The 25,348-nt window shown below is 40.5% G+C and overlaps 1 protein-coding gene across 1 annotated transcript in view; it reads right to left on the bottom strand.

The window, feature by feature from the left end:
• Window positions 1-25,348, bottom strand: part of LOC135217560 (uncharacterized) — a 313,898-nt gene that overhangs the window by 89,735 nt on the left and 198,815 nt on the right. Inside the window, exons 6-7 of the mRNA XM_064253525.1 lie at window positions 22,115-22,279; window positions 21,151-21,248 (exon numbers count right to left, since the gene is read on the bottom strand). Of these exons, the coding sequence (XP_064109595.1) occupies window positions 21,151-21,248; window positions 22,115-22,279 (263 nt within the window). The remainder of the gene's footprint in view (window positions 1-21,150; window positions 21,249-22,114; window positions 22,280-25,348) is intronic.

Genomic DNA, 25,348 nt, shown 5'->3' with positions numbered 1-25,348 from the left:
CATCATGCAGATTTGATCATTTATTTTTTTCTATTGTTGAAATAGGGTTTGATGAAAATAACTGGTAAAAGTAATTAACAGAGAAGCAGGTGTGTTTGAGAGAGAGAGAGAGAGAGAGAGAGAGAGAGAGAGAGAGAGAGAGAGAGAGAGAGAGAGAGAGAAAATCGTTCAATCTAAACTTTTCAAGAAACTCATTTCACGTTGAATTTTGAATTTTTATCATTTCTTTTTAAAGAAATTGTTATTTCATATAAAATTTTGAATTTTTGAGTGAGAGAGAGAGAGAGAGAGAGAGAGAGAGAGAGAGAGAGAGAGAGAGAGAGAGAGAGAGAGAGAGAGAGAGAATCGTTCGATCTAAACTTTTCAAGAAACTGACGTTTCATGGTGAATTTTGAATTTGTATCATTTTTTTTTTTAAGAAATTGTAATTTCATATCAAATTTTGAATTTTCATCAGTTCTTTTTATCGTAGAATAAATTCATATGAAAACTATTACATAGTGAACATGCCGGACAAATAAAAAGACAGGCGCTCGTACCAGGTTTGTAAGGCCTAACGGGAATGAAGACACGCAAGATCCACAGTCCCCTTACGGGAATGAAGACACGCAAGATCCACAGTCCCCGAAACCTCAAATGGTTCACAAAGCCTTCCTTCAGCAGAAGAACTCTTCACAGAGGATAATATAGAGGAGTTTGAAGGTTTTTTGGCAGAGGATAGGTAGAGGAAATTCCATCCATAAGGTTTTTTTAAAGGAAAAAACTTGCACCCAATGGTTCATTGTTTACGTGTGGGAGTTTTCACAATCCTGGGTTATTAAAACCTTTTTAATGTTTTATTTATCCATAAGAACAATTTCATATTAGAAAAAATTGCAGTATGTATAGTGGCCCTAATGGAAGTAGTGGAACCTCTACATACAAAAGTCCTTATATACAAAAAATTCAGGTTACAAGAGCAAAGACAAAGATTTTTTTGCTTCTGTGTACGAAAATAATTCAGGTTGCGAAAGGGTAAAGTCCGAGATTTGCCCAGGCCGCCGAGAACAATTTTAAAACTGGCGCGCCGCCAACTTAATAGACTCGCCACCATCCTCCCGCTCTCCCATTGGTTCCTGATGCTAGTCACCGCCATAAGATCCTACTCTCCTATTGGTCAGCATCTGTTCCATCATGCCTCTATGTAAAGGCATTCCTTGACCATTTTTTGCGGCAGCGTTAACGTAAACACCTGGAATTCGTTCGTTCACATATATATTTCGTTTTTTAACGTAAATTCATGTTAGTGATTTCGCTTTCGTTGTACTGTAAGTTATTTTATCGTGTTGTGTGTGAACTTAATTGTACTACGTTATTAGCCATGGGTCCCAAGAATGTTGCTGAAGTTCACAGAAAGAAGAGGATGTTTTCTATGGAGACGTAGATGGAGATAATCAAGAAGTGTTAATGTTTTCAGCCATTTGTTAATGTGTTTTGTAAAGTTTAGTGTCAATGTTTTCTGCCACTTTTTTAATGTGTTTCGTAAAGTTAAGTGCTCATGTTTTCTGCCGTTTGTCCTCCCCCTCTGTCGCCACTTTCAGACATCACCTCACTCGAAAGGTAAGGTTCCACATTTTACTACATACATACATATACACACAGTATTTCTTGTACCCTGTACACTAATACACTTTATTTACAGGTACAGTAATGGTTAGGTTAAGTATTGAATGGTCCAAATTGTTGTATTTCATTGTTTATTGGTCAATTAAGCTTTATTATAAAATTTACTGTGGTGTTTTTGAACGGCTTGGAATGAATTAGGCAATTTACATATAAAACGTAGTTCTAGATACGAAAAAATCAGGTGACGAAGGCCGCTTCGGAACGGATTAATTTCGTAACCTGAGGCACCACTGTATTCCCATAAGGTATGTGTTTTGAAATATGTGAATGTCACATTCAGCAAGGCCGTGGATCTACCAAATTCTCGTATAATTGGGGACCGTAATGTACTTACTTCAGAAATTAAACATTTTCTGAAGGAATATCATCTTTGAAAAGTGCAGTAACTTGTGAATGGGTATTGCATCTTATAAAAGTATTTCTGGGCTCAGCTCGTGTCGGCCTATGAAAGGATCCTTAATATCATTCTTTCTAGGTAAAATTAATCTGAAATTACCAGAGAAAAACAAAATTAAGAAAATGTCAGTAAAACTGACTCGCTCACTCTTAAAAAGAAGTGTCGGTATGGCAAATAGGGGCGAGTGGGAACACTACCACGAGACATTCACCAATTAGAACTTCCAATCAGAATCCCCACAAGAGAGAGCTGATACCAACGGGCGATGCGGCCGCTACTACTACTACTAGAGGACGCCACGGACAACAGCGCCCCTAGCGGACATCCTTAATTATTAGCGCCAGCGTTCGGACGCATTTTCTTGTGCTTGTGCTATTTCACGAGGATTTATATCACCATTCATCATGGAACGTTCTGCCATCGCAACGGCTAAGTTAAGTGCCTCATAAGTAATGTTTTACTGTATTTTTAGTCTTCCGGGAACCAGTATTTCCTTCTAATAGGTCTATACGGTTTCCCGGTTGTCTCGTGGCGGCACCATGCTGCCTCGTTAAGAATTCCCGGTCCTCCATACTGGGACTTCTTATACTTATGGGCTTTACTATATCACGTTCATCGTTTTTACATCGAGTTTTAGCTAGGTTAGCCCTTTTACCATTCTCTTAGTTTGGTATTTAGGGCTATTCTATGTTCCAGCCCAGCATCCCGGCTCTTGCTCTTCATCGGCTATCGCTGGCTCCGAGTAGGCTTCTGTTCCTCGGAACAGTTTGCCTCCTCCTGGGCTTCTTTTTTCTTCTACTAAAAGTGTCTTTGTTTTCCATCTTTACGATGTAAATTTAGTTCTATTTAGGGTGTTAGGCTAGCCTAGGTGCATGTCCCATGTATTGGTACAGCCTGGTTCACGTGGCCCTCCCACGGTTGTGTTGCTTCGCGGCTTAGGCCACTTGCGGTCACGTGTTCCATCGCACCTTCCCCTTCCCCTTCCCTCCCTACCAGGTATAGGGAGGCGCTGGGGGACCCTTGGTTGTCATGACAACCTCAGTTGCCTTCCTCCCTCTCTCTCTGAGGAGGCCAGGGGTTCCTCCCAGCGGGGGGTATAGGGCGACCACTCATAGGGCGGGACCGGGTCTCCGAGAGGGTAGTTGTTGGGACGGGGAGGAGTAGGCCACCCCCCCCTCTCTCTCTCCCGCCGTGTACGCCGAGACCCTCCCCCCCCCTTCCCCAGTTGCTCAGCCACCTTCCCTTTCTATAACGAACGGAGCCTTCGGCCGCAGCCGGGGCACCTTTGGTTATAGATTACTGGCTCCGCCAGCGGGCGGGGTGGTCACTACTAGTGGTCGGTTGCTTGCCTACTATATCCTACATCTCTCCCCCGCTAGGCCGGAAGGGAGCTTGCTTCTTACCCGGGCACTCTTCTAGTAGACGGTGGGGAAAGGTTTGATAATTATTGTTATTTTTAAGGATATACCCTAATTTTACGATGATGTGTTTAATTTATTATTCATATGTATACCATCCCCGACATTATCCGTCGTGGTTTCTTTTACCACCACACCTGGTTGGATTTATCTCTTGTCTCCGCCGTAGCCTAGGACAACCAACCATTTTACTACCACACGTATTATGGCGGGGCTCTGGTTTAATCTAACTTTCTCGCTCCGGCACCAGCGGAGCAACTGTTAGGCTGTAAGTGTTCTCCTGATACTTATGTATCTTTTCACTTACAGGCTACCAACTGTCAGGTCCTGGGATGCAACGCGACGTTGTACGACCCCTGCGGCCACGATGAGTGCAGGTCTCACGCTCCATGTGCCACGCCGTACAACGATATGATCGTCTGGCACCCGGAAGCCTGCGCCATCTGCTACGACCTAGTCAGTCAGCTGGTGGAGGGGTAAGTCGATTATAGACTTCTTTATCATTTTACTAACAACTCTTAGACATAAGTTTGTTAACCCCGTTCCGCCATTAGAAGCTCATTTCGCCTTTTCTTTCAGGCTGCTGGTGTGAGGGAGGTCGCCCTTGCAACCCTGAAAGCGTGGGTAGGCGGCTTCGGAAAGAACGCCGCCAAAGGCCAGCCTTATATTTTAGACAAGAAGCTGGCCGTCCAGATCTTCCCCGGGGGCAAGTCAACAGGGTATGTTGACCCCTTATCCGCAGACCCCTCTCATAGCCTCCATCCAGCAAGAGATGCAGCAATCTTTCGGGGTCGTAGCCACACAGGAGTCGGTCCCGGACGTCGCTACCCTGGACCTCAACATTGAGCCTATGGCGGTAGGTGCGGAGGATTTGTTGGTTGAGGTAGGTGTGTCGGGCGCCCAAGGTCTTTCCTTGGGCGCTCCTGGATCTTCTCCTGTCCCTTCTTCAAGTGCTTCTTTCCAAGGCTTTGTGGGATCTGAGATCCCTACCCGCTCTCCCGCTCTCTCTGTACCCCCAAAGGTGAGGGAGGGACAGAGAGAACCGAAGACCCTAGTTAAGACGACTTCTAAGAAAGTCGTCTTCGTCTTCTTCGGCTAAGAAGTCTTCGACTTCTTACGCTGACGCGGTGAAGGCCAAGCCGAGCTCTTCTTACTCGAAGAGCTCTAGAAGCAAGTCTTCTAAGGAGAAGGCTCGCGCTCCCGCCGAGCCAATGCCTTCTCCGGCCTCCACCGCATCCACTCCGGTAACGCCGGTTGGAGGAGCGGGACCCAGCACCTTTGATCCCACTGCTTTCTCAGCAGTGGTGATGCAACAGGTGGGCGAGATGGTCGGCTCTCAAAAGTCTCCGCCCTGGGGACGAAGTTTGAGCAGATGTTCGCACAACTGTCGAGCACTCTGTCTCAATCGGGGCCAGTCCATCCAAGATCTCTCTAACAGAGTTAGAGAGAATGAGGACCGAGTAGCTGGGCTCTCTCAGGTCCCCCTTCCAGTCTCCCCAGTAACAAGTGCTGGTATTTTCCAGCTTCCACCATATGATTCACTACCAGCTTTCTCTATGGAGAACCCATGGAGAGTAGCCGCTTACGCTCCGTTTAAGGATGGTATGATCTCTATCCCGGAGTGTGGAACTCGAAGGATTGAGGACTTCGAGTTTTATCCTCCGGGTTTGACGCAGCCTTTCATTGGCTATGCTAGGCTGACCGTAGGGCCCCCAGGCTAGCGTTACTAGGGAAGACAAGATCTCTAGGGAGAATGTTCTCTACAGTAGGGGATCATGCTCAACGTGAATGGGTTCACTGCCTTGAGGACTGGGATGTACAAACACCAAGCTCCAGGCCTATAAGAGTCCTTTCACTATTTTTGCGACGGAAGAGGAGGCTTCTTCCTTCCGTTCGCTACAAAATAGTAGAGGACGACTCTTCAGGCAGTCCTCAAGGATGAGCCCATGCCACAGCTAAGGGAGGCGGAGTCTACTTCTCCGCTCTTCCCAGCTTTTGGAGAATTGTGGGAAAACTTGCCAGCCACGTTCACGCTTGGTAAGCTCAAACGGACTGCGCCATGGACCAGTTCGGCGAAAAGCTCCCAAGGCTGCCTGATTCCTTGATTCAGGCGGAGTTCGACGCGCGAACTAGGTTTGGCAGGTCCCTCAATTCGCTGATCATAACAGAGATGGCTGCTCTCTCGTATGGCACGGAACCTTTGTTTAAGATCTTGGCCAAATCCCAGCTTCAGACGGTTCAGACGGATTGCTTTCGACTTCTTCCAAGCTAGGAGGAATTGCCGAAAGCACGTTCTGCAGGAGTGCACTATTAGGCACGAGCCTAGTAGACTCCTGGCTTCTAGCATGTGGGGAGCGGATCTCTTCCCAGAGTCCGCTGTAAATGAAGTACACCACGAGGCGGCTAGGCTCAACCAGAGCCTTAGAGCTAGGTGGGGTATTTCATCTAAGAGGAAGCAAGAATCCGTCCCCACTGCTGGTAAGAAACCAAAGAAGTCTGGGTAAAAGGTTCCAGCCTTACCAGAAACACCAGCAACAGCAGCAATTTGTTCAGGCCGTCCCGGTTACCCAACAGGGACAACCTGCTACTTCTAAGCAGAACCAGCCCAATCCTCGCCTGCTTGTATCCTCAGTCAACCTTCGACCTCCTACGCACTCTCGCCGGCCTTCAACCCTACGTATGAAGGTCAGGGCTACCTCCCTTTAACAGACAATCGAGAGGTAGGGCGAGAGGCTACTTTCCGCCAGCGTGGCGCAGGGAGGGCGACAAGGAGTAAGCAGTTCAGAGGAGGGCGTGGTGGTCAACCCGCCCATCAACAATGAGGCTCCCCAGGTAGGAGGGAGGCTGTTCCTCTTCCGTCACAGGTGGGGGTTCAGCAATTGGGCACAGAGCATAGTGTCCAAAGGATTGGGTTGGAGTTGGATCAAAGATCCCCCTCCAATCAAATCATTCCGCCAAATACCATCAAAGGAATTGACAGATTATGCGGAGGAACTCCTTCAGAAAGGAGCTATTGCGAGAGTCAAGCATCTAAAATTTCAAGGTCGCTTATTCAGCGTGCCAAAGAAAGGCTCAACAAAAAGAAGGGTAATCTTTAGACTTGTCAAAGCTAAATCTTTCATTCGTTGCGACAAGTTCAAGATTGCTTACCCTCTCGCAAGTAAGGACCTTACTTCCGCGTGGAGCCGTCACATGCTCCATCGATCTTACAGACGCATACTATCATATCCCTATAGCCAGACACTTCCGCCCATTCCTAGGATTCAGGCTAGGAAATCAGACATTCTCATTCAAAGTGATGCCCTTCGGTCTGAATGTAGCCCCCAGGGTATTCGCGAAAATAGCAGAAGTGGTTGTGCAGCAATTGAGAACTCAGGGAATCATGGTAGCAGCATACCTCGACGATTGGTTGACTGGGCACCAACAGTCGAGGAATGTCTCAAAGCCACCAAAAAGGTAGTTCACTTTCTGGAACATCTGGGGTTCCAGATAAACAAAACGAATCCAGACTTACCCCGGAGTCTCGTTTTCAGTGGCTGGGAATCCAATGGGATTTGTCTTCCCACAATCTGTCAATTCCAGTGGCCAAACGGAAGGAAATAGCAAATCTGTCAGACAATTTCTCAAATGCAAACAAACATCAAGGAGAAGCCAGGAAAGAATCCTAGGGTCCCTTCAGTTTGCTTCGGTGACAGATATCCTCCTGAAAGCAAGGCTAAAAGATATAAATCGAGTTTGGCGATCGAGAGCAAACGCCAAATCTCGAGACAAGTTGTCAGTAATTCCACAGATCCTTCGCAATCAACTCCGTCCATGGTCAAAAGTAAAGAACTTAGCCAAGCGGGTACCCCTTCAATATCCCCTTCCAGTGTTAACCATTCACACGGATGCCTCCCTGTCCGGGTGGGGGGGTGGGGATTATCAGTTCAAACAGATTCAGGGGACTTGGTCAGTTCAATTTCGCCAGCTCCACATAAACGTTCTGGAAGCAATGGCAGTATTTCTTACCTTGAAGAGACTGCTTCCCCCGAAAAAGTCTCATCTAAGGCTAGTTTTGGACAGTGCAGTGGTAGTTCATTGCATCAACAGGGGAGGGTCCAAATCCAAGCATGTGAACCATGTCATGATAGCCATCTTTGCCCTAGCAAACAAACACAAATGGCATCTGTCCGCCACTCACCTGGCGGGGGTAAGAAATGTGATAGCAGACGCTTGTCCCGGTCAGTCCCTCTGGAATCAGAATGGTCCCTAGACGACGGGTCATTCCGGTGGATATGCCGGAGAGCCCCAGGTCTCCAAGTAGATCTCTTCGCCTCACAAGCGAACCACAAGCTCCCTTGCTATGTGGCCCCCAACCTGGACCCTCTGGCCTATGCCACGAACGCCTGTCGTTAGATTGGGATCAGTGGAGAAAAATTTATGTTTTTCCTCCAGTGAATCTCCTCTGAAAGTCTTAAGCAAGCTGAGGACTTTCAAGGGAATAGTAGCTCTGATTGCACCGGACTAGCCCAAGAGCAACTGGTATCCTCTTCTTCTGGAATTGGGTCCCTCCGACCTCAACGGATTCCCAATCCCAAGCTGTCACAATCAGTACAAATGAGGACTGTGTTCGCTTCCTCAGGAATTCTTCAGACCCTAACTTTATGGACTTCATGAAGTTTGCGGCTAATAAAGATGCTAATATTGATCCACAAAACATTCTCTTCCTAGAATCAGATAAGAGAGAGTCAACTATTAGACAATATGACTCAGCTGTTAAAAAATTAGCATCCTTCCTGAAAGAATCAAACACTACAACCATGACAGTTTAATCTAGCTATATCCTTTTCAGATCCTTGTTTGAAAAAGGTTAGCAGCTAGCACTATTACTACTCATAAATCGCTTTGAAGAAGATCTTTCAGTTAGGTTTTCAGATAGATCTGACTGAATCTTATTTCACGTCTATTCCTAAAGCCTGTGCTAGACTTAGACCTTCTCAAAGGCCTACTGCAGTTTCATGCTTCTTAGAAAGACATTATTCTTATTAAGCCTAGCTTCAGGAGCTAGAATTTCAGAACTGTCGGCTCTATCCAGAGATGCGGGTCATGTGGAATTCCTCCCCTCAGGAGAAGTTCTGCTTGCTCCGGATCGTAGTTTTTTTGGCTAAAAATGAGGATCCTCTTGCAGGTGGGCCCCTTGGAAAGTCATCCCACTTCCGCAAGACCCTTCTCTTTGCCAGTATCAACTTTAAGAGCCTTTCTATCTCGTACATCCTCAAGATCCTCAGGTCCTCTCTTCATGAGAGAGAAAGGTGGTACTTTGTCAGTAAAAGGTATTAGACAACAAATCCTTTACTTCATTAAACAAGCCAATCCTGATTCATTCCCAAAAGCACATGACATCAGGGGAGTAGCCACCTCAATTAAAATTACTTTCAACATATGAACTTTGAGGATCTTAAAAAGTATACTGGATGGAAATCTCCGACAGTCTTTAAACGTCACTATCTAAAGTCCTTGGAATCTTTAAAATTTTCAGCAGTAGCAGCGGGAAACATTGTTTCTCCTGATACTGTATAGTAGTTGTAGTACAGATCCAGGTCTCCTTTCTACCTACCTCATCCAACATGCCTCACCCTATCGCCATGCTACTCGGATATCCTAGCCTTAGCCGCTGAAATCATATTAGTGGATTGTCCCTTATTTTTTTGCTAGGGACATCCACACTTTGTACTGATAATGTACTTCAGTGTACCTACCCTTATTTTTATGCTAGGGTAGGACACAATGTGTTTGTATATTTTGTAAATAAGTTATCTAAGTAAATCTATTTTGTTAAATTACACTGCATTATTATAATTTACTGTGTTTACTGTAATTTTAAGTACTTTACATTACTAACTTTCTTTTATGTTACTGTTTAGAAATAAGTTAGACTTAAGTACTTAGTTTATTTATGCTGTAATTGATTTACTTATATTATATCCTCATTTTACAACTGCTTTTCATTTGTCCTTTTTTCCCATCTTGTCTGTTTCTCTGGTACTCTTTCATAGGCCGACACGAGCTGAGCCCAGAAAAGGGATTTTGACGAAGGAAAAATCTATTTCTGGGTGATTGGCTCGTGTCGCCCCCTATGAAACCCTCCCTGTATTGTTTGCCCCCCCCTGCAGGACAAGATGTTTTTAGATTAAGGATGTCCGCTAGGGGCGCTGTTGTCCGTGGCGTCCTCTAGTAGTAGTAGTAGTAGCGGCCGCATCGCCCGTTGGTATCAGCTCTCTCTTGTGGGGATTCTGATTGGAAGTTCTAATTGGTGAATGTTTCGTGGTAGTGTTCCCACTCGCCCCTATTGCCATACTGACACTTCTTTTTAAGAGTGAGCGAGTCAGTTTACTGACATTTTCTTAATTTTGTTTTTCTCTGGTAATTTTAGATTAATTTTACCTAGAAAGAATGATATTAAGGATCCTTTCATAGGGCGACACGAGCCAATCACCCAGAAATAGATTTTTCCTTCGTCAAAATCCCTTGTATATGCACTAACTGCAGGTGCTGTAATTACCTTTTTATCATGTTTATCTATGCATGTAAAAAAAAAAAAAAAAATACATCTTAACCCTTTAATGCCGATTAGACGTATTAAACGTCGATATAAATTGTCTGTTGGGTGCCGATTGGACGTATGGTACGTTGATATACAAAAGTTTTTTTAAAAATTCACGGAAAAATAGTTATAGGCCTACTAGGCAAAAACTTTTGAATCACGCGCCTTGGGGGATGCTGGGAGCTCACGGATGAAGGCGTTGTTCACAATCGTTACCCAGGCGCGCAAGCGCGGATTTCTTTCTTCTCGCACTAAAAAGCATCAGCGACATCTCAGAAATTATTTTGTCTGACATAATTTTTGCACCATTTTATATTAGCCGTTACATGGTGTATTATGTATGAAAATGTGCACAATTTCATGTAGAATACAACAAAAAACAACTCATGGTTGTAGCTTTCATCAGTTTTGAAATATTTTCATATAAATAACGATAAGTGCCAAAATTTCAACCATCAGTCAACTTTGACTCTACCGAAATGGTAAAAAAACGCAACTGTAAGCTAAAACTCTTAAATTCTAGTAATATTCAATCATTTACCTTCATTTTGCAACAAATTGTTAGTCTTTAGCACAATATTCCAATTTATGGTGAATTTACAGAAAAAACTTTTTCCTTACGTCAGCGCGGTAACTCTTCCGAAAAAATCATAAATTTTTTCGTCCGACTGTCGTAATTTTTGCACCATTTTAAATTAGCCATAACATTAAGTTTTATATATGGAAATGTGCGCAATTTCATGTAGAATACAACAAAAAACAACCCATGGTTGTAGATTTTATCAGTTTTGAAAATATTTTTATATAAATAACTATAAGTGCCAAAATATCAACCTTTGGTCAATCATTTACCTTTATTTTGCAACAAATTGGAAGTCTCTAGCACAATATTTCGATTTATGGTGAATTTATGAAAAAAAAAAAAATTTTCCTTACGTCCGCTTGGTAACTCTTCTGAAAAAAATCAGAAATTTTTTCGTTCGATTGTCGTAATATTTGCACCATTTTAAATTAGCTATTATATAAAGTTTTATATATGAAAATATGCGCAATTTCATGTAGAATACAACTAAAAACAACCCATGGTTGTAGCTTTTATCAGTTTTGAAATATTTTCAAATAAATAACGATAAGGGACAAAATTTCAACCTTCGGTCAATTTTGACTTGACCGAAATGGTGAAAAAACGCTATTTTAAGCTAAAACTATTACATTCTACTAATATTCAATCATTTACCTTTATTTTGCAACAAATTGGAAGTCTCTAACACAATATTTCGATTTATGGTGAATTTATGAAATAAACTTTTTCCTTACATCCGCGCTGTAACTCTTCCGAAAAAATCATAAATTTTTTCGTCCGATTGCTGTAATGTTTGCACCATTTTAACCCTTAAACGCCTAAGCAGTATATTAAAAATCGTCTCCCGTATGCCTGGGTGGTCTCAGAGTGAGCACGGAAGCGGAAAAAATATTTGTTTTAAAAATCACAGCGCGCTTAGTTTTCAAGATTAAGAGTTCATTTTTGGCTCCTTTTTTTTGTCATTGCCTGAAGTTTAGTATGCAACCATCAGAAATGAAAAAAATTATCATTATCATATATAAATAATGCGATATATGATAGCGCAAAAACAAAATTTCATATATAATTGTATTCAAATCATGCTGTGAGCAAAACGGTTAAAGCTAACGAGTTAATTTTTTCATTGTATTGTACACTAAATTGCGATCATTTTGGTATATAGCACATTGTAAAACGATCAAAGCAACACAGAGAAAATATTATCACAAAATGATGCATGAATTTGTAACGCGCGGACGTAAAAATAGTTTTTTTTTTAAATTTCACCATAAATCTAGATATTGTTCCAGAGACTTCCAATTTGTTTCAAAATGAAGATAAATGATTTAATATTACTATACTGTAAGAGTTTTAGCTTACAATTGCAGTTTTCGACCATTTCAGACGAGTTAAATTTGACCAAGTGTCAAATTTTTGTATATATATTTTTTCTATATGAAATATTTTGAAAATGGGAAAAGCTACAACCTTCAATTATTTTTAGTTGTATTCTACATGAAATTGCGCACATTTTCATATATAAAACTCTAAGAAACACCTAAAATGAAACGGAGTTAATGTTCCGAGAATTTGGAGATTTGCTTCGGAGATTTGCAGCGGAGAATCCGCACATGGAGGGAAGGAAAGTTTTTTTTTTAAATTCACCATAAATCTAAATATTGTGCTAGAGACTTCGAATTTGTTTCAATATGAAGCTAAATGACTGAATATTACTAGACTGTAAGAGTTTTAGCTTACAATTGCGTTTTTTTACCATTTCGGTAGAGTCAAAGTTGACCAAACAGGTTTTTTTTTCTATTTATCGTGATTTATATGAAAATATTTCGAAAATGAGAAAAGCTACATCCTTCAATTATTTTTGGTTGTATTCTACATAAAATTGTGCACATTTTCATATATAAAACTTTATGTAACGGCTAATTGAAAATGGTGCAAACATTACGACAATCGCAGGTATGATTTTTTCGAAAGTTACTACGCGGACGTAAGGAAAATGTTTTTTTTTCATAAATTCACCATAAATTGAAATATTGTGCTAGAGACTTCCAATTTGTTGCAAAATGAAGGTAAATGATTGAATATTACTAGAATGAAAGAGTTTTAGCTTACAATTGTGTTTTTCGACCATTTCGGTAGAGTCAAAGTTGACCGAAGGTTGAAATCTTTGCACTAATCGTTATTTATATGAAAATATTTCAAAACTGATAAAAGCTACAACCATGGGTTGTTTTTAGTTGTATTGTGCATAAAATTGCACACATTTCCACATATAAAACTTTATGTAACGGCTAATTAAAAATGGTGCAAACATTACGACAATCACACGAATGATTTTTTCGGAGTTTTACTGCGCGGACGTAAGAAAAGTTTTTTTCATAAATTCACCATAAATCGAAATATTGTGCTAAAGACTTCCAATATGTTGCAAAATGAAGGTAAATGATTGAATATTACTAGAATTTAAGAGTTTTAGCTTACAATTGCGTTTTTCGACCATTTCGGTAGAGTCAGAGTTGACCGAAGGTTGAAATTTTGGCACATCGTTTTTTATGTGAAAATATTTCAAAACTGATAAAAGCTACAATCATGAGTATTTTTTTGTTGTATTCTATATTTAATTGTGCACATTTTCATATATAATACTCCATGTAAAGCCTAATTAAAAATGGTGCAAAAATTATGTCAAAGTGACGAAATAATTTCTGAGATGTGTCACTGATACTTTTTAGTGCGATAAGAAAGAAATTCGCACTTGCGCGCCTGCGTAACGATTGCAAACAAAACAACAACTTGATCCGTGAACTCCCAGCATCCCCCAAGGCATGTGATTCAAAAGTTTTCAGCTGGTTGGCCTATAAGTATTTTTCCGCGAATTTTAAAAAAACTTTTCTATGTCGACGTAAATTACGTCCAGTCGGCACCCAACAGACAATTTATCTAGACGTAAAATACGTTCAATAGGCGTTTAAGGGTTAAATCAGCCATTAAATAAAGTTTTATATATTGAAATGTGCGCATTTACATGTAGAATACAACAAAAAAAACCCATGGTTGTAGCTTTTATCAGTTTTGAAATATTTTCATATAAATAACGATAAATAGAAAAAATTCGTCCTTCAGTCAACTTTAACTTGACCGAAATGGTCGAAAACTGCAATTGTAAGCTACAAAACTTACAGTCTAGTAATATTCAATCAATTACCTTCATTTTGCAACAAACGGGAAGTCTCTAGCACAATATTTCGATTTATGGTGAATTTTTGAAAACAGCTTTTTTCCGTCCGCACATTACGAATTCATGCACCATTTTGTGATGATATTTTCTCTGTGTTGCCTTGATCATTTTACAATGTGTTATATACCAAAATGATCACAATTTAGTGTACAATACAACAACAAAAAATTAACTCGTTAGCTTTAACCGTTTTGCTTACAGCGCGATTTGTATACAATTATATATGAAATTTTTTTTTGCGCTGTCATATATCCCAATATTTATATATGATAATGATATTTTTTTCATTTCTGATGGTTGCATACTAAACTTCAGGCAATGACAAAAAAAGGAGCCAAAAATGAACTCTTAATCTTGAAAACTAAGCATGCTGTGATTTTTTGAAAAAAACATTTTTTCCGCTTCGGCGCTCACCCGCGAACGCTGCCAGCATATGGGAGACGATTTTTAAAATACCACTTCAGCGTTTAATGGTTAATAAACTTTATACAGAAAAGCTTTAAAACTTAAAAATTTACATAATAAATTAAACACTTTTTGCAGGGTTTTGCAGTGTTGCTGGAGGATTCGCAAATGTTCGCACTATTGTGAAGAACTCGCACATGATAATTAGTTAGTTCCAATTAAAAGTTCACGCTATTGTGAATTTGCGCAACTAGAATCGTATAAGTTCAGGGTATTACTGTATGTGTTTTGGAGAATGGAAGAGAGAGAGGTTATACTTAAACGCTAATGACGTAGCTATAGGCCTGATTTCATGGGCTCTAACTTTAAAAGTAGGCAAGAGTTCTCCAATCTGAGAATATGCTTCATGAATGAGGTCCCTTAAGAAGACAGGTCATTCTTCGTAAGAGGTCAAGAGGGGTCTTTGACCGAACACCTTAGGCTACAGGATGATCCTCGTATCTTCTCAGTCCTATGCAGATAATATCTTAAACCCCTCACAGGACAAAGCACTCTCTCTTTCATCTTCTGAATCCAGAATCTCTATTAAACTCTTGATCTTGATGCTAAAAGAACGAGCCCTGGGTTTGGACAGAGTCTCATTCTTCACATGAAACCCAAGGGTATATTAACAGATTGCGTCTCCTTGGGAGGGCCCGATCCTTCTATCAATGGCATGAATTTCCCTGACTCTCTTAGCAGTTGCTAAGGCTACCAGGAAGAGGGTCTTCTACGTAAGATTCCTTAATTCCTTAAGGAATTAGGACTAAGGGGTCCTCTCCTGGTTATGAGTGTCAAATGATCTAATGAGATCGGATAGGTCTGGTCTAAGGATAAGTCCAGACCCCTATGCCAGAAAACAGAGCTCAGCAAGGCCTTGTAACCTTTAATAATAGAGGAGGTAAAGCCTCTGGAGGTCCTTGGAAAAAGCAGAAAGTTTGCAATTTCTGTTATAATTGTCTGAGAAGATGAGATGAAATTTCTTCTGCACCAAGTGCGGAAAATAGACCATTTGTTTTGGTGCACATTGCTGGATGACTGATGTCTACATTTAGCAATAGCTTCTGCAGTCTCTCTTGAAAACTCATTTTGTCTAAGGAGCTTCCTGACAAGCTTTAACCGGTCAGAGCTAAAGTGGAAAACCCTTGATGGAACCACCTGAAATGAGGTTGTCTGAGAAGATTTTTGCTTGGTGTCAGAACCTCCCTTATCATGCCAAATGGAGGGAAGGCATACAGTCCTTGTTCAACTAGTCCTGCAGCATGCTGTCCATCGCCCATACTAAGGAATTTGGGACTGGTGAACAAAACAGTAGTCGATGGTTTCTGGAAGTTGTGAAGTGGTCCAGAGTCAGTCCTCCTCACAGCTTCCACTGGTCTAAACAGACAAGTGGGTCTAAAGTATATTCTGTGAAGATGACTTGATTGTTTTGGCTCAGCTGGTCTGCCAAGACATTCAGTTTTTCTTGGAAGAATCTTGTGATGATTCTTGTCTGATTCAGGTTTGCCAAAAGAAGAAGATCCATCGCTGCTTCACAGAGGAAGAGAGGATGTGTTCCCCCTTGCTTGCTGATACAGGGCTGTGTTGTTGTCTGAGTGGACCACCACTGTCTTGCCAAAAACTTTTAATTGCAAAGGCTTGCAAACCCAAGTGAATTGCCTTCATCACACTGATGTGCCACTCTTCTTGCTCTAGAGACCATGTCCCAGAGACTTCCTTGTTTCCCAGGAGGGCTCCCCAACCTAAGTCCAACACGTCTGCACAGAATATAGGTTGGAGTTCAGAGGGAGGAGAGACTTCCTTTCCAACAATCTGTCTTTGTACTTCCACCATAGCAGGTACCTCTTGATCTCCTGGGTCACAGGAAATACAAATGAGTCTGGGTGAGTTTTCCCATCCTAGTCAGCTCTTGAGGAAGAATTGCAGACTCTCATATGAAGCCTCCACAGGGAAACAAACTGCTCTATGGAGGCCAGAGTCCCGAGGAGACTCGTCTATTTATTGGCTGAGCAGGACTGGAGGGAGTGAAATTCTACTACAGTTTGCAGACAGGATTCCACTCTCTTGGGGGATGGAAAAGCCCAAAAACTCTGAGAGTTTATTGTCATCCCAAAAGATACTATCTCCTGAGTCTGAGCCAGCTTGGATTTATGAAGATCTATTAATAAACCGAAGTCCTGGGTTAGAAGAATCTTCCAAAGGTCCTAGGCGCATTGTTCCTTCGTTGGGGATTGAAGGAGCCAATCTTCCAAGCAAAGTGAGATGTTGATGCCCATGAGATGAAGCCACCCTGTTGTGGGGTGGGGGGGGGGAGGGGTAAGAACACAAATGGAGACTTGGGGAACCATCAAGAGGCCAAAGTACAGGGTTCAAAACTGGTAGACCTAGTCCTGGTATATGAATCTGAGGTACTACCTGAAGTCTGGATGTACAGGGACGTGGAAGTAGGCATCCTGCATGTCGATTGAGACCATCCAGTCTTCCTGGTGGATGGATCATAGAATAGAATGATTTGTCTCAATTCTGAAATTTGTCTTCTGCACAAAGACATTCAGAGCACTGATATCCAGGACTGGTCTCCACCCTCCTGAAGACTTGGGGACTACAAAAAAACGATTGTAGAACCCCTATGAACTGTCTTTACTACTTCTATTGCTTTCTCCCTGAGGAAGGAGGAAACTTCCTCCGAAGAGGACTGAAAACCTCACTGAGCCTACTGAGTAGACAGTCACAATATGATAGGAATCTTGACTAGTGGAGGTTTTTCCTTGAACAGGATACAGTAACACTCCCTCAGGACTTTCACAATCCATTGCTCTGCTCCTTTCTTGCCCCACCTCTTCCAAATATGAAGGAACCTGGCCCCTACTGGGGCACGGAGGACATGATCTTCACTTCCTTGAGGAAGACTTAGCAGAGGGCTTCTTGTGGGAACGAAACAAAAACCAGACATTTGAGCAGGGTCTAGATTGAGTTATCTATCTACTGTCATGAAAGGGATAAGGATGAAGAGGGGGGGCCACCTGGTAGACTGAGACAAGAGGTCCTGAGTCGACTTTTTCTGCAGATCCAACACAATCTCGTTGACAGTTGACTGAGGGTATAATCACAGACAAGCGGGGACAAGAGGAGAGCAGACCTCTGTGCAGCAGTAACTCCTTTGTTGTGTACGAGAACCACAGTTCCCTCTTCATCAGAATCTCCTTTGCAGAGAGAGGCCAACCCCTGGGACTAATCTCCAATGCCTTTATCGTTACAAGAAAGGACACCAAGCAAGTCCAAGGTAACCTCCATGGCCAGAGAAGGACAGTCATGTATCTTACGGGCAAGAGAACCCACTGACCATTCCAAAAAGCTCAATACTTTGAAATCCTTGAACATATTTCTAAGCAGATGATCAAGCTTTGCAGAAGAAAACATTACTTTGGCTGACGAAAAGGCCGATCTTTGAGAGGAGTCAATGAGCCCAGAGAAGTCCCCCTGGGAGGAGGCAGCGACACCCAAGGAAGGAGCGCTTTTCCTGTGGTATACAATAAATATCTTCTGCGTGACAGCCAGGATAGGGGGTCCATAACTGAAGGAAGCCTTCCTTTGCTCTCTCTTGTCTGAAAGCCAATTCTCAATTCCACTTTAATGCCTTCCTTGCTGAGGAGGAGAGCACAATCTTGATTAACCTGGAAGATTCCACATGTTGATTCCCCATTAAGGGGACCGTCCGCTATGGCGGATGACATGTCAACTTGAAAAAATAAAAAATAGAGTTATTACTTGTATCTATGCAGAAACATGCCGTGCATGCTTTCCAGAAGTTTCAGCCAATTATTTTCACAAATAATGAAGATATAGCGGTTTTTAAATGATGACGTCATCGTAACTGCGTCGTCTGTATGACTTGAGTTTGACAGAATCGTTTTTGCGTGTTTATTTTTGCATATATACAGCGATTTTTAAGATTTTTTTCGAAATTCTCATACATCTGGTAGCAATGAAAGGTACTGTGACACTGGGTGAGAAGCGAGCTGCTCAGAGCGGTTATTTATAGGCGAGACTCGGAGAATGACTCAGTTACGCCACAGACGTCAAAGCAGTTACACGCACGTAGGCACTTGCGTTTGGTTACTAGCTATTTACGTTGTTTTTATAACTTCTTAGTGAACTTATAGCAATGCCGAAGTTACCTAAGATCAAGAAGGCTACTCAGCAACTATGGCTAGCAAAATTAGCGAAGGCCAGGAGTGTGCTGAAAGAAAAACACGAAAATTAATTGTTTTCAGCTGCCCTCATTGTCTCATGTCCCGCCGTCAACATCATTATCTGGTGTCACGCTGAGGGTACTAACACCACTTTTAGGGGTAGGACCACGATCCTTGATGTAGAACTCAACAATAAAAGTACAAATAAAGTAATTATAATAATGTTGTTTTGACTTTTATAAGAAAAAAGCGAAAATTTACATAGCAAATCTTTGGGAGCTCATAACTCAAAAACATACTTATGCGCATGTCGGTAACCATTACTCGGTTACGTATTTATTATCCAATTTTAGAGAGAAAGATATCATTGGAAAGAGGAATAAAAATCCCATAATTCTGTGTGACAGAATTTTGATTTCTTTTTTTTCTTTTTTTTAGAATTTTTTGAGTGTCTAGACTAAAAAAAAAGAAAAAAATTCATAAAAAATTAAAAAATTAAAAAATCAAAATTCTGTCACACAGAATTGTTCCGTATATAAAGAAGTTTTTATGGTATGATTTTCAATACAACTGATGTCATATTAGCGGAGAAAACTCTACCAATTATTTTTTTTTAAATCATGATTTTTGCTAATAAAACGAAAAGTTTTTGATCAAATGACTTGAAATTTTTATATGATGAAGGTATTATATATATCTAAAACATATATGAAAATTATGTATTTTGCATAATAAATAAAAAAAATAGACATCATAGCGGACGGTCCCCTTAAGAAAGCAGATACAGGAGAGGTTTGAACCACGGAAGAGAGAAAGGCGGGGAAGCTAAGCAATAAGAAAGTTAAGTAGCAAGAAATGCAGAAAGGCTGCATGCACAGGAGAAGAAACTTTATCCAAATCCTCCTCATCAGACAATACTGGTGATGAGGACAAGTCAGTCATAGACTTCACAGTAGGCAGATACTCAGAAGTCCCAGCATGTTATCCAGTTGGCGCTGGATGGGAGCCAATGACAGATCAACCATCGCAGAAGTGGGAGGAGGACTGATGTCAGAAAGTTGGCACTGAAAAAGCTGGAGCTGGTGCCGAGCACTTGGAAGAAAAGACTGGGCGATCGGGTGTTACTGGGCACTTGGGAGTCAATGGGCGTCTGGGAGCCACGGGGGGCTTGAGCACTACTGAACACCTGGACACTACTGAACGCCTGGCCGCTAATAAGCACCAGTCTTCTGCTAGACAAACAAGTGCTGCTGGACGCTTGTGCTTGTGAGCAGAAGAAGAACGTTTAGGCGCCAAAACTTGATGTTCCACATCAGAATAAACTGGAAGGAAACATTCTGGGCTGGCCCAAAAACTGCAGGAGGGCTCAGACCACTGACCTTGCAAGGCACCTGAAGGGAGCAGACCACATCCACTGCATGCCTTTTTAATGGCCGTGATTCATCAGGGAAGCGTCATTGCCCATCTGATCAGGGCTTGATGCCTCTGAACTCAAGGAAAGATGGCGCACATCTGAATAGACGCCTTTTCACAGGCTGTCTGTCGCAACCTGGGATACTAATAAAAGTCCAACTGAGGAAGCGACTATCCGTGGGCAAACCCCACTGACCCCCTTTGGGCTTCTGGTATGACTTCTCCCAGGTTTAGGGGGAATATGCCTGGAACCTTGGCCTAGGCAAATCAACAGGATGGGCAGCCACCTTCTCCACCAACACTTCACTGACACTTTTGTGCCTCACTTAGTCCATAAGGACTCAAACTGAAGCCCCTAATTGGGACACAGTGGTTACAGTCAAGCCGAAATTTTGATAGATTCTTGACTCGAGGCTGGCAATGGCATTGGGGTTGGAAGTGTGGGAGCCAGGTAAAGGATCAGGTGGTACAGCTAGAGAACTGGGAATAGGAGGCATTAAAGGAACAGAGACAACAGGAACAACAATGTTACTAGAAGACATAGCAGAATCCTGGCTAGCTACAGTCTTACTATCACTCCTAGTAGTCACCTTTCCCTTTCTGTCTCTTTCCAATTTGGCTAGACAAGAATTTAAAACCCTCAGTCTTTACATTAGATACAAGTGACTCAACAGAACACACTTGCCCCTTCAGTCCTTGCAAACAGTATGTGACTTGTACAGCACCTAGTTAACCTTGTAAATAACAAAAACTATTCGGACCTGAGTCACACAGTCAAGGAACAAGTCAACTAACCAAAAAGTCTTATCTTAATCTTGAAAAATAAGTCTCAGATTGTGAAAAACTCAGTCTCCGAAGACAACCTATCACTGTTGTAAACTGCCAAAGGCTACCCAAAATTAAATATACATCACCAATTGGCATAAAACCATCAACTTGAAAAGTAAATGAATTCAAAATCAGCTGACTGCTCACAACCTTCTTCATAAGCAGGCAGAAACAAACTGAGGCTCTTTGTTGGTTCTTCCTATCTTTCTCAAAAGTTGGTGGGGTTAGTCATCTACGCAAAACAAAAGAATTGCTACCACAAATTTCAAAATTTAGCTGCTGTGCTAGTTGAAACTATGGCTATGAAATTTCGTTGTAAGTTACTTATATAAAACGCTATATTTACAGATACAGTTAACCCTGTTACCCAATAAAGAGAGGTGATATCTACCTCTTTCCTACAAAGGCTTGAAGGGCAGTCTTCAGCTCTGTGTCTACAGAAAACAGGAAACTCTGGGGCAGATTCAGAGACTGCGCCTGGGTCTGTATCTGTAATGAAAGAAGTTGACATAAATTGATAAAGCTGCAGTATACATAATCAATTGTGACAATTGCAATTGAGCTCATGTGGGAGATACTGGAAGGAAAACACTCTGATGAGAAGTAAATAAAACCATTATGTTAACAATAGAAACAGTGTAATAGCCACACGCTATTGGGAATTTAACAATAGAATCAATTTTAAGGATAGTAATCTTTTAAACAAAAGTAATATATATAATAAGGCAAAGCTTTTGTAGACTTGTTGAGAGGGTCCTAATTAACTCAATATCAATGGTGACCAGAAAGAAATCTTTTAATACATTACATAAGATGAATGCCAGCCAAGTTCTTAGAGAAACTACACTCTCCAAATCTGTCAGGCAAACTAATAATCCAGACTTTTTCTCTGAAGTGATGGAAAGCCAAAAACCTGACTGTCATGTTTCACACTCAGGATTACCAGGACCCTACTGAGCAGCAGATGGGCAGCATAATTGCAAAAAGCAGAATGACCAAGTAGTAAAAACAAAACAGCAATCTGATGTAAACAATCTCTGTATGGCAACTGATTCAGTTACATTTGCTCTGACAATACAGATAGTAGTCCTCATAAAGCTTAAGGATTTTAAGGGCATGCTTGACAATACACCAAGATTTACACTCAAGAAAACGGTCTTATTTTATCCTCATCTTTGAAATAAACATGCTATACCAACACACTTTTCTTCCCAATTTTTCATTCAGATACAGTGAAGCTGAAAAAGTAAAATAATGCTATTTTCAGATTTCCATAATCTTATATGCATAAAACATTCACGTTATCTACATGAACTCCATCTAAAATTCAAAACTAAATTATATACACTACTCACCTGCCCTACCACTGTGCTATGTATAGCACAAAGTAACAATGAAGTGACAGTATTTGAAGAAGATACCACACCTCCTACATGGCTTTGCAAGAGGTCCACACTAGCCCTTACAGCAGATGACACTAAAGACTCAAATGACCGGAACTCAGTGTCATTACCCAAAGGCTAAAACAGAAGAGACAAAAATTATCATTATTCAGTGACTGAATAGAAAAATTTCCCATACATACTGAATGCTATCATTGTGAGCTTGAAAAAAAATTGTATTCTTACCTGCATATGATCAACATGTCATTTTCTAACAACACAATCAATCTGTTCATAATTTCTCATTATGTACATGCTAATTCTGACTATTGCTACGTTCCAACAAAATATTTCCAGATTCAAACCGACACAGCCGCTAGGAGGTACTGTACATGTAATCCAAATCTTCATATCAAATTGCTTCATTCTTTGTGAACTATCAACTCTTGTTAGAGAGAATTCAGGACTCTGAGGAGGGGACATGTGTATATAAGTAACAGGTTTGTTTGAAAAAATACTTGTTTTACAACAAACCCATTACTTCAAGTACCCAAATTTAAATTTAGGTGGGGGAAGAACTGTTTGTTGTTACTGAAATAACTGCTCAAAATGTATTATCACATTACATTACCACCCAGGGTGCTGTAACTGTGAGACAGAACCCCGAACCTTAAAGGCAAAATAAGAGGATATAACTGTAAGCTCTTAGAATGTGTTAATCATTCATTACAGACCGTTGAGGAAAAACCTAAACCTTAAATGTCAGTCATACAATTGATTTACAGAGACGATAAATTGATTTACATAGACGATAGTATTATTTCTAGCACCTCTGTGAACCTGTTATTAAAATCAGTATCTACATTATTAAATTAAAAGGCCCATTAAAACAAAACTATTAAAAAGTAAATTCTGACTGACAGTATTTCTGACCAGATCACTGGTAAATGTGGACAACTGGTAGCTGATAAGAGGATTTATGTCAAATATGCACATGCAGAATAATGACTTAGGTCATCGCAAGACCATCACCATTTCTATTCTTTCTTAAGTCATTATTTGACATTCATCTAAGTATTGTTTTTGAATATAAGTATGTGGACATTAATCTCACAATACGTATCAGCATTTCTCAAGACAGACAAATTGGTAATGAATATTTAGCTACTTGATCTGACTTGAGCTATGAAAAGTAAGTCTTGATATGCTTTCCCTGATACTGGAGGAACAGTATATCAGATAAGTCAAATCTAAAGTTTTTATTCCTGAGAATGACAGACCCATCTTCCTTCAAAGGAAACTGAGGAATCGTATTATTTGGAAAGTGCAGTAATTGCTAGATTAATGCTCCTATGGTCCTACAAATACCCTGCAACAATTGTTCCATTTACAAATGGTAAGGAATCTCTATATGTATAACTTTTAGATTGCTTTAGCTGTTCCCCCAACTAACCAACATCACTCTTAAGCACATGTATGTTATTATGAATGAAATGAAAAACACAAAGTTAAAAATGAAATACCAGGGAGCTGATCAAAGACATGAAAGAACAACTTATAAAATTCAATGGCAATCCCCATCAAACAACAACTTACAAAATTCACTGGCAATCCCCATCATGACTCGAAAAATTTGTAACCTGAACCAATTTCCCCATTTTAAATTTATGTAAAAACAAATAATTCTTAAAAAACATATGGCTTAAAACAAAGTGTGAAAGCTATTCAAGTTACCCCTACTTTTAAGTCACATCCATTTTCTCTCATATTTTAAACTATACTCCTACAGAGAATATACAGTGGTACCTCGATTCATGAACTTAATTCCTCCAAGGACATTCTTCATGACTCGAAAAATTTGTAACCTGAACCAATTTCCCCATTTTAAATTATGTAAAAACAAATAATTCATTCAAACCTCAGAAACACTTTATTTACTTTTCCATTTTTTATGGTTTTCTGGCACAAGTTATGCTTCACTTCACTGCATCCAATAATATTGTATGTATTTTCACATCACTATTGTATTATAAAATGCAAACAGCAATCAATATTTTGGTTTGGAAATCAGCTGAGGGTGACTGTGAGGTAAGTTTGTTTTGCTGTATTGAACTCAAATCAGAGCAATTTTCTTGCTTCTAGTTAGCATAAATGAATCTGCAGATACTCTATTGATATGGGACAAGGTTATTTTACGTTATACAAAGTGTTTTCAAGTCGAAATATCACTTGAATACGTATCATTGTGAATGAAATTTAATTACTTTTTTCATTAGTAGATGGCAGTGAGGGTGTGTTTGTTGCATAAAAGAAAAACAACAGATCGCGTTCGATATTTACACTTGATTTCATCAGAATACAATGAGCCTTACACATTTATCTTTTATTGGAGTGAAAACAGTAAAATTTGTTCTTTCGTGCCAAATAGTTTTGATTAAAACACGTTTCTCTCATATTTTGTTTACGGTCGAGTTTGATGGTACTTTACTGAAGTTTGTGGGAGTTTCATCCATGTTGCCAATGCACGATAATAGTCGTTAGCAGATGAACATTCTTTCCTCAGCTTCAGGTAAAACTTGCAGCGCTTAAATTTAGCGGTATATGCCATTTGCGGCTTCCTCGCCCAGAAATAGATTTTTCCTACGTCAAAATCCCTTTTCTACCATCGTATGATGGTTGAAATGCAAGCCAACCACTGTTGTTATAGGATTTGGTTGTTCATAGCAAATCAGCTGCTTCTGGCTGTATGCGTTTACACACCAAGTAATACAATATTCCTTTTTTAATACAATATTTCTTCAGGAAAAGTGTAAATAATTAATATTAAAAAGGGTGAGTAACAGTGAAAAAAAATCTTAAAAAGGGTTTGGTGCTTCCAATCAACCCTTTCTGGGAATGTTTGTGTCAAAGTATATAGAATTGGTTTGTGTGTTCATGGCTTGAAGCATGGTTCGGGAACCGGAATTTTTTTTTTTTTTTAACATCTGGTTCTTAACCCGATTTGTTCGCGAACAGGACAGTTCATGAGCCGATGTACCACTGTACCTTAAACTATTTTCTGGCTCAGCTCGTGTCGCCCTATGAAAGTATCCTTAATATCATTCTTTCTAGGTAAAAAGTAGCCTAAAATTACCTGAGAAAAACCCAAAATTAAGAAAATGTCAGTAAAAACTGACTCGCTCACTCTATAAAAGAAGTGTCGGTATG

Source organism: Macrobrachium nipponense, chromosome 7 (assembly GCF_015104395.2).
Source record: "Macrobrachium nipponense isolate FS-2020 chromosome 7, ASM1510439v2, whole genome shotgun sequence".
NCBI classification, from domain to species: domain Eukaryota; kingdom Metazoa; phylum Arthropoda; class Malacostraca; order Decapoda; family Palaemonidae; genus Macrobrachium; species Macrobrachium nipponense.
Note: the sequence above shows the minus strand (reverse complement) of the source record. Positions and strands in the feature narration are given on the sequence as shown.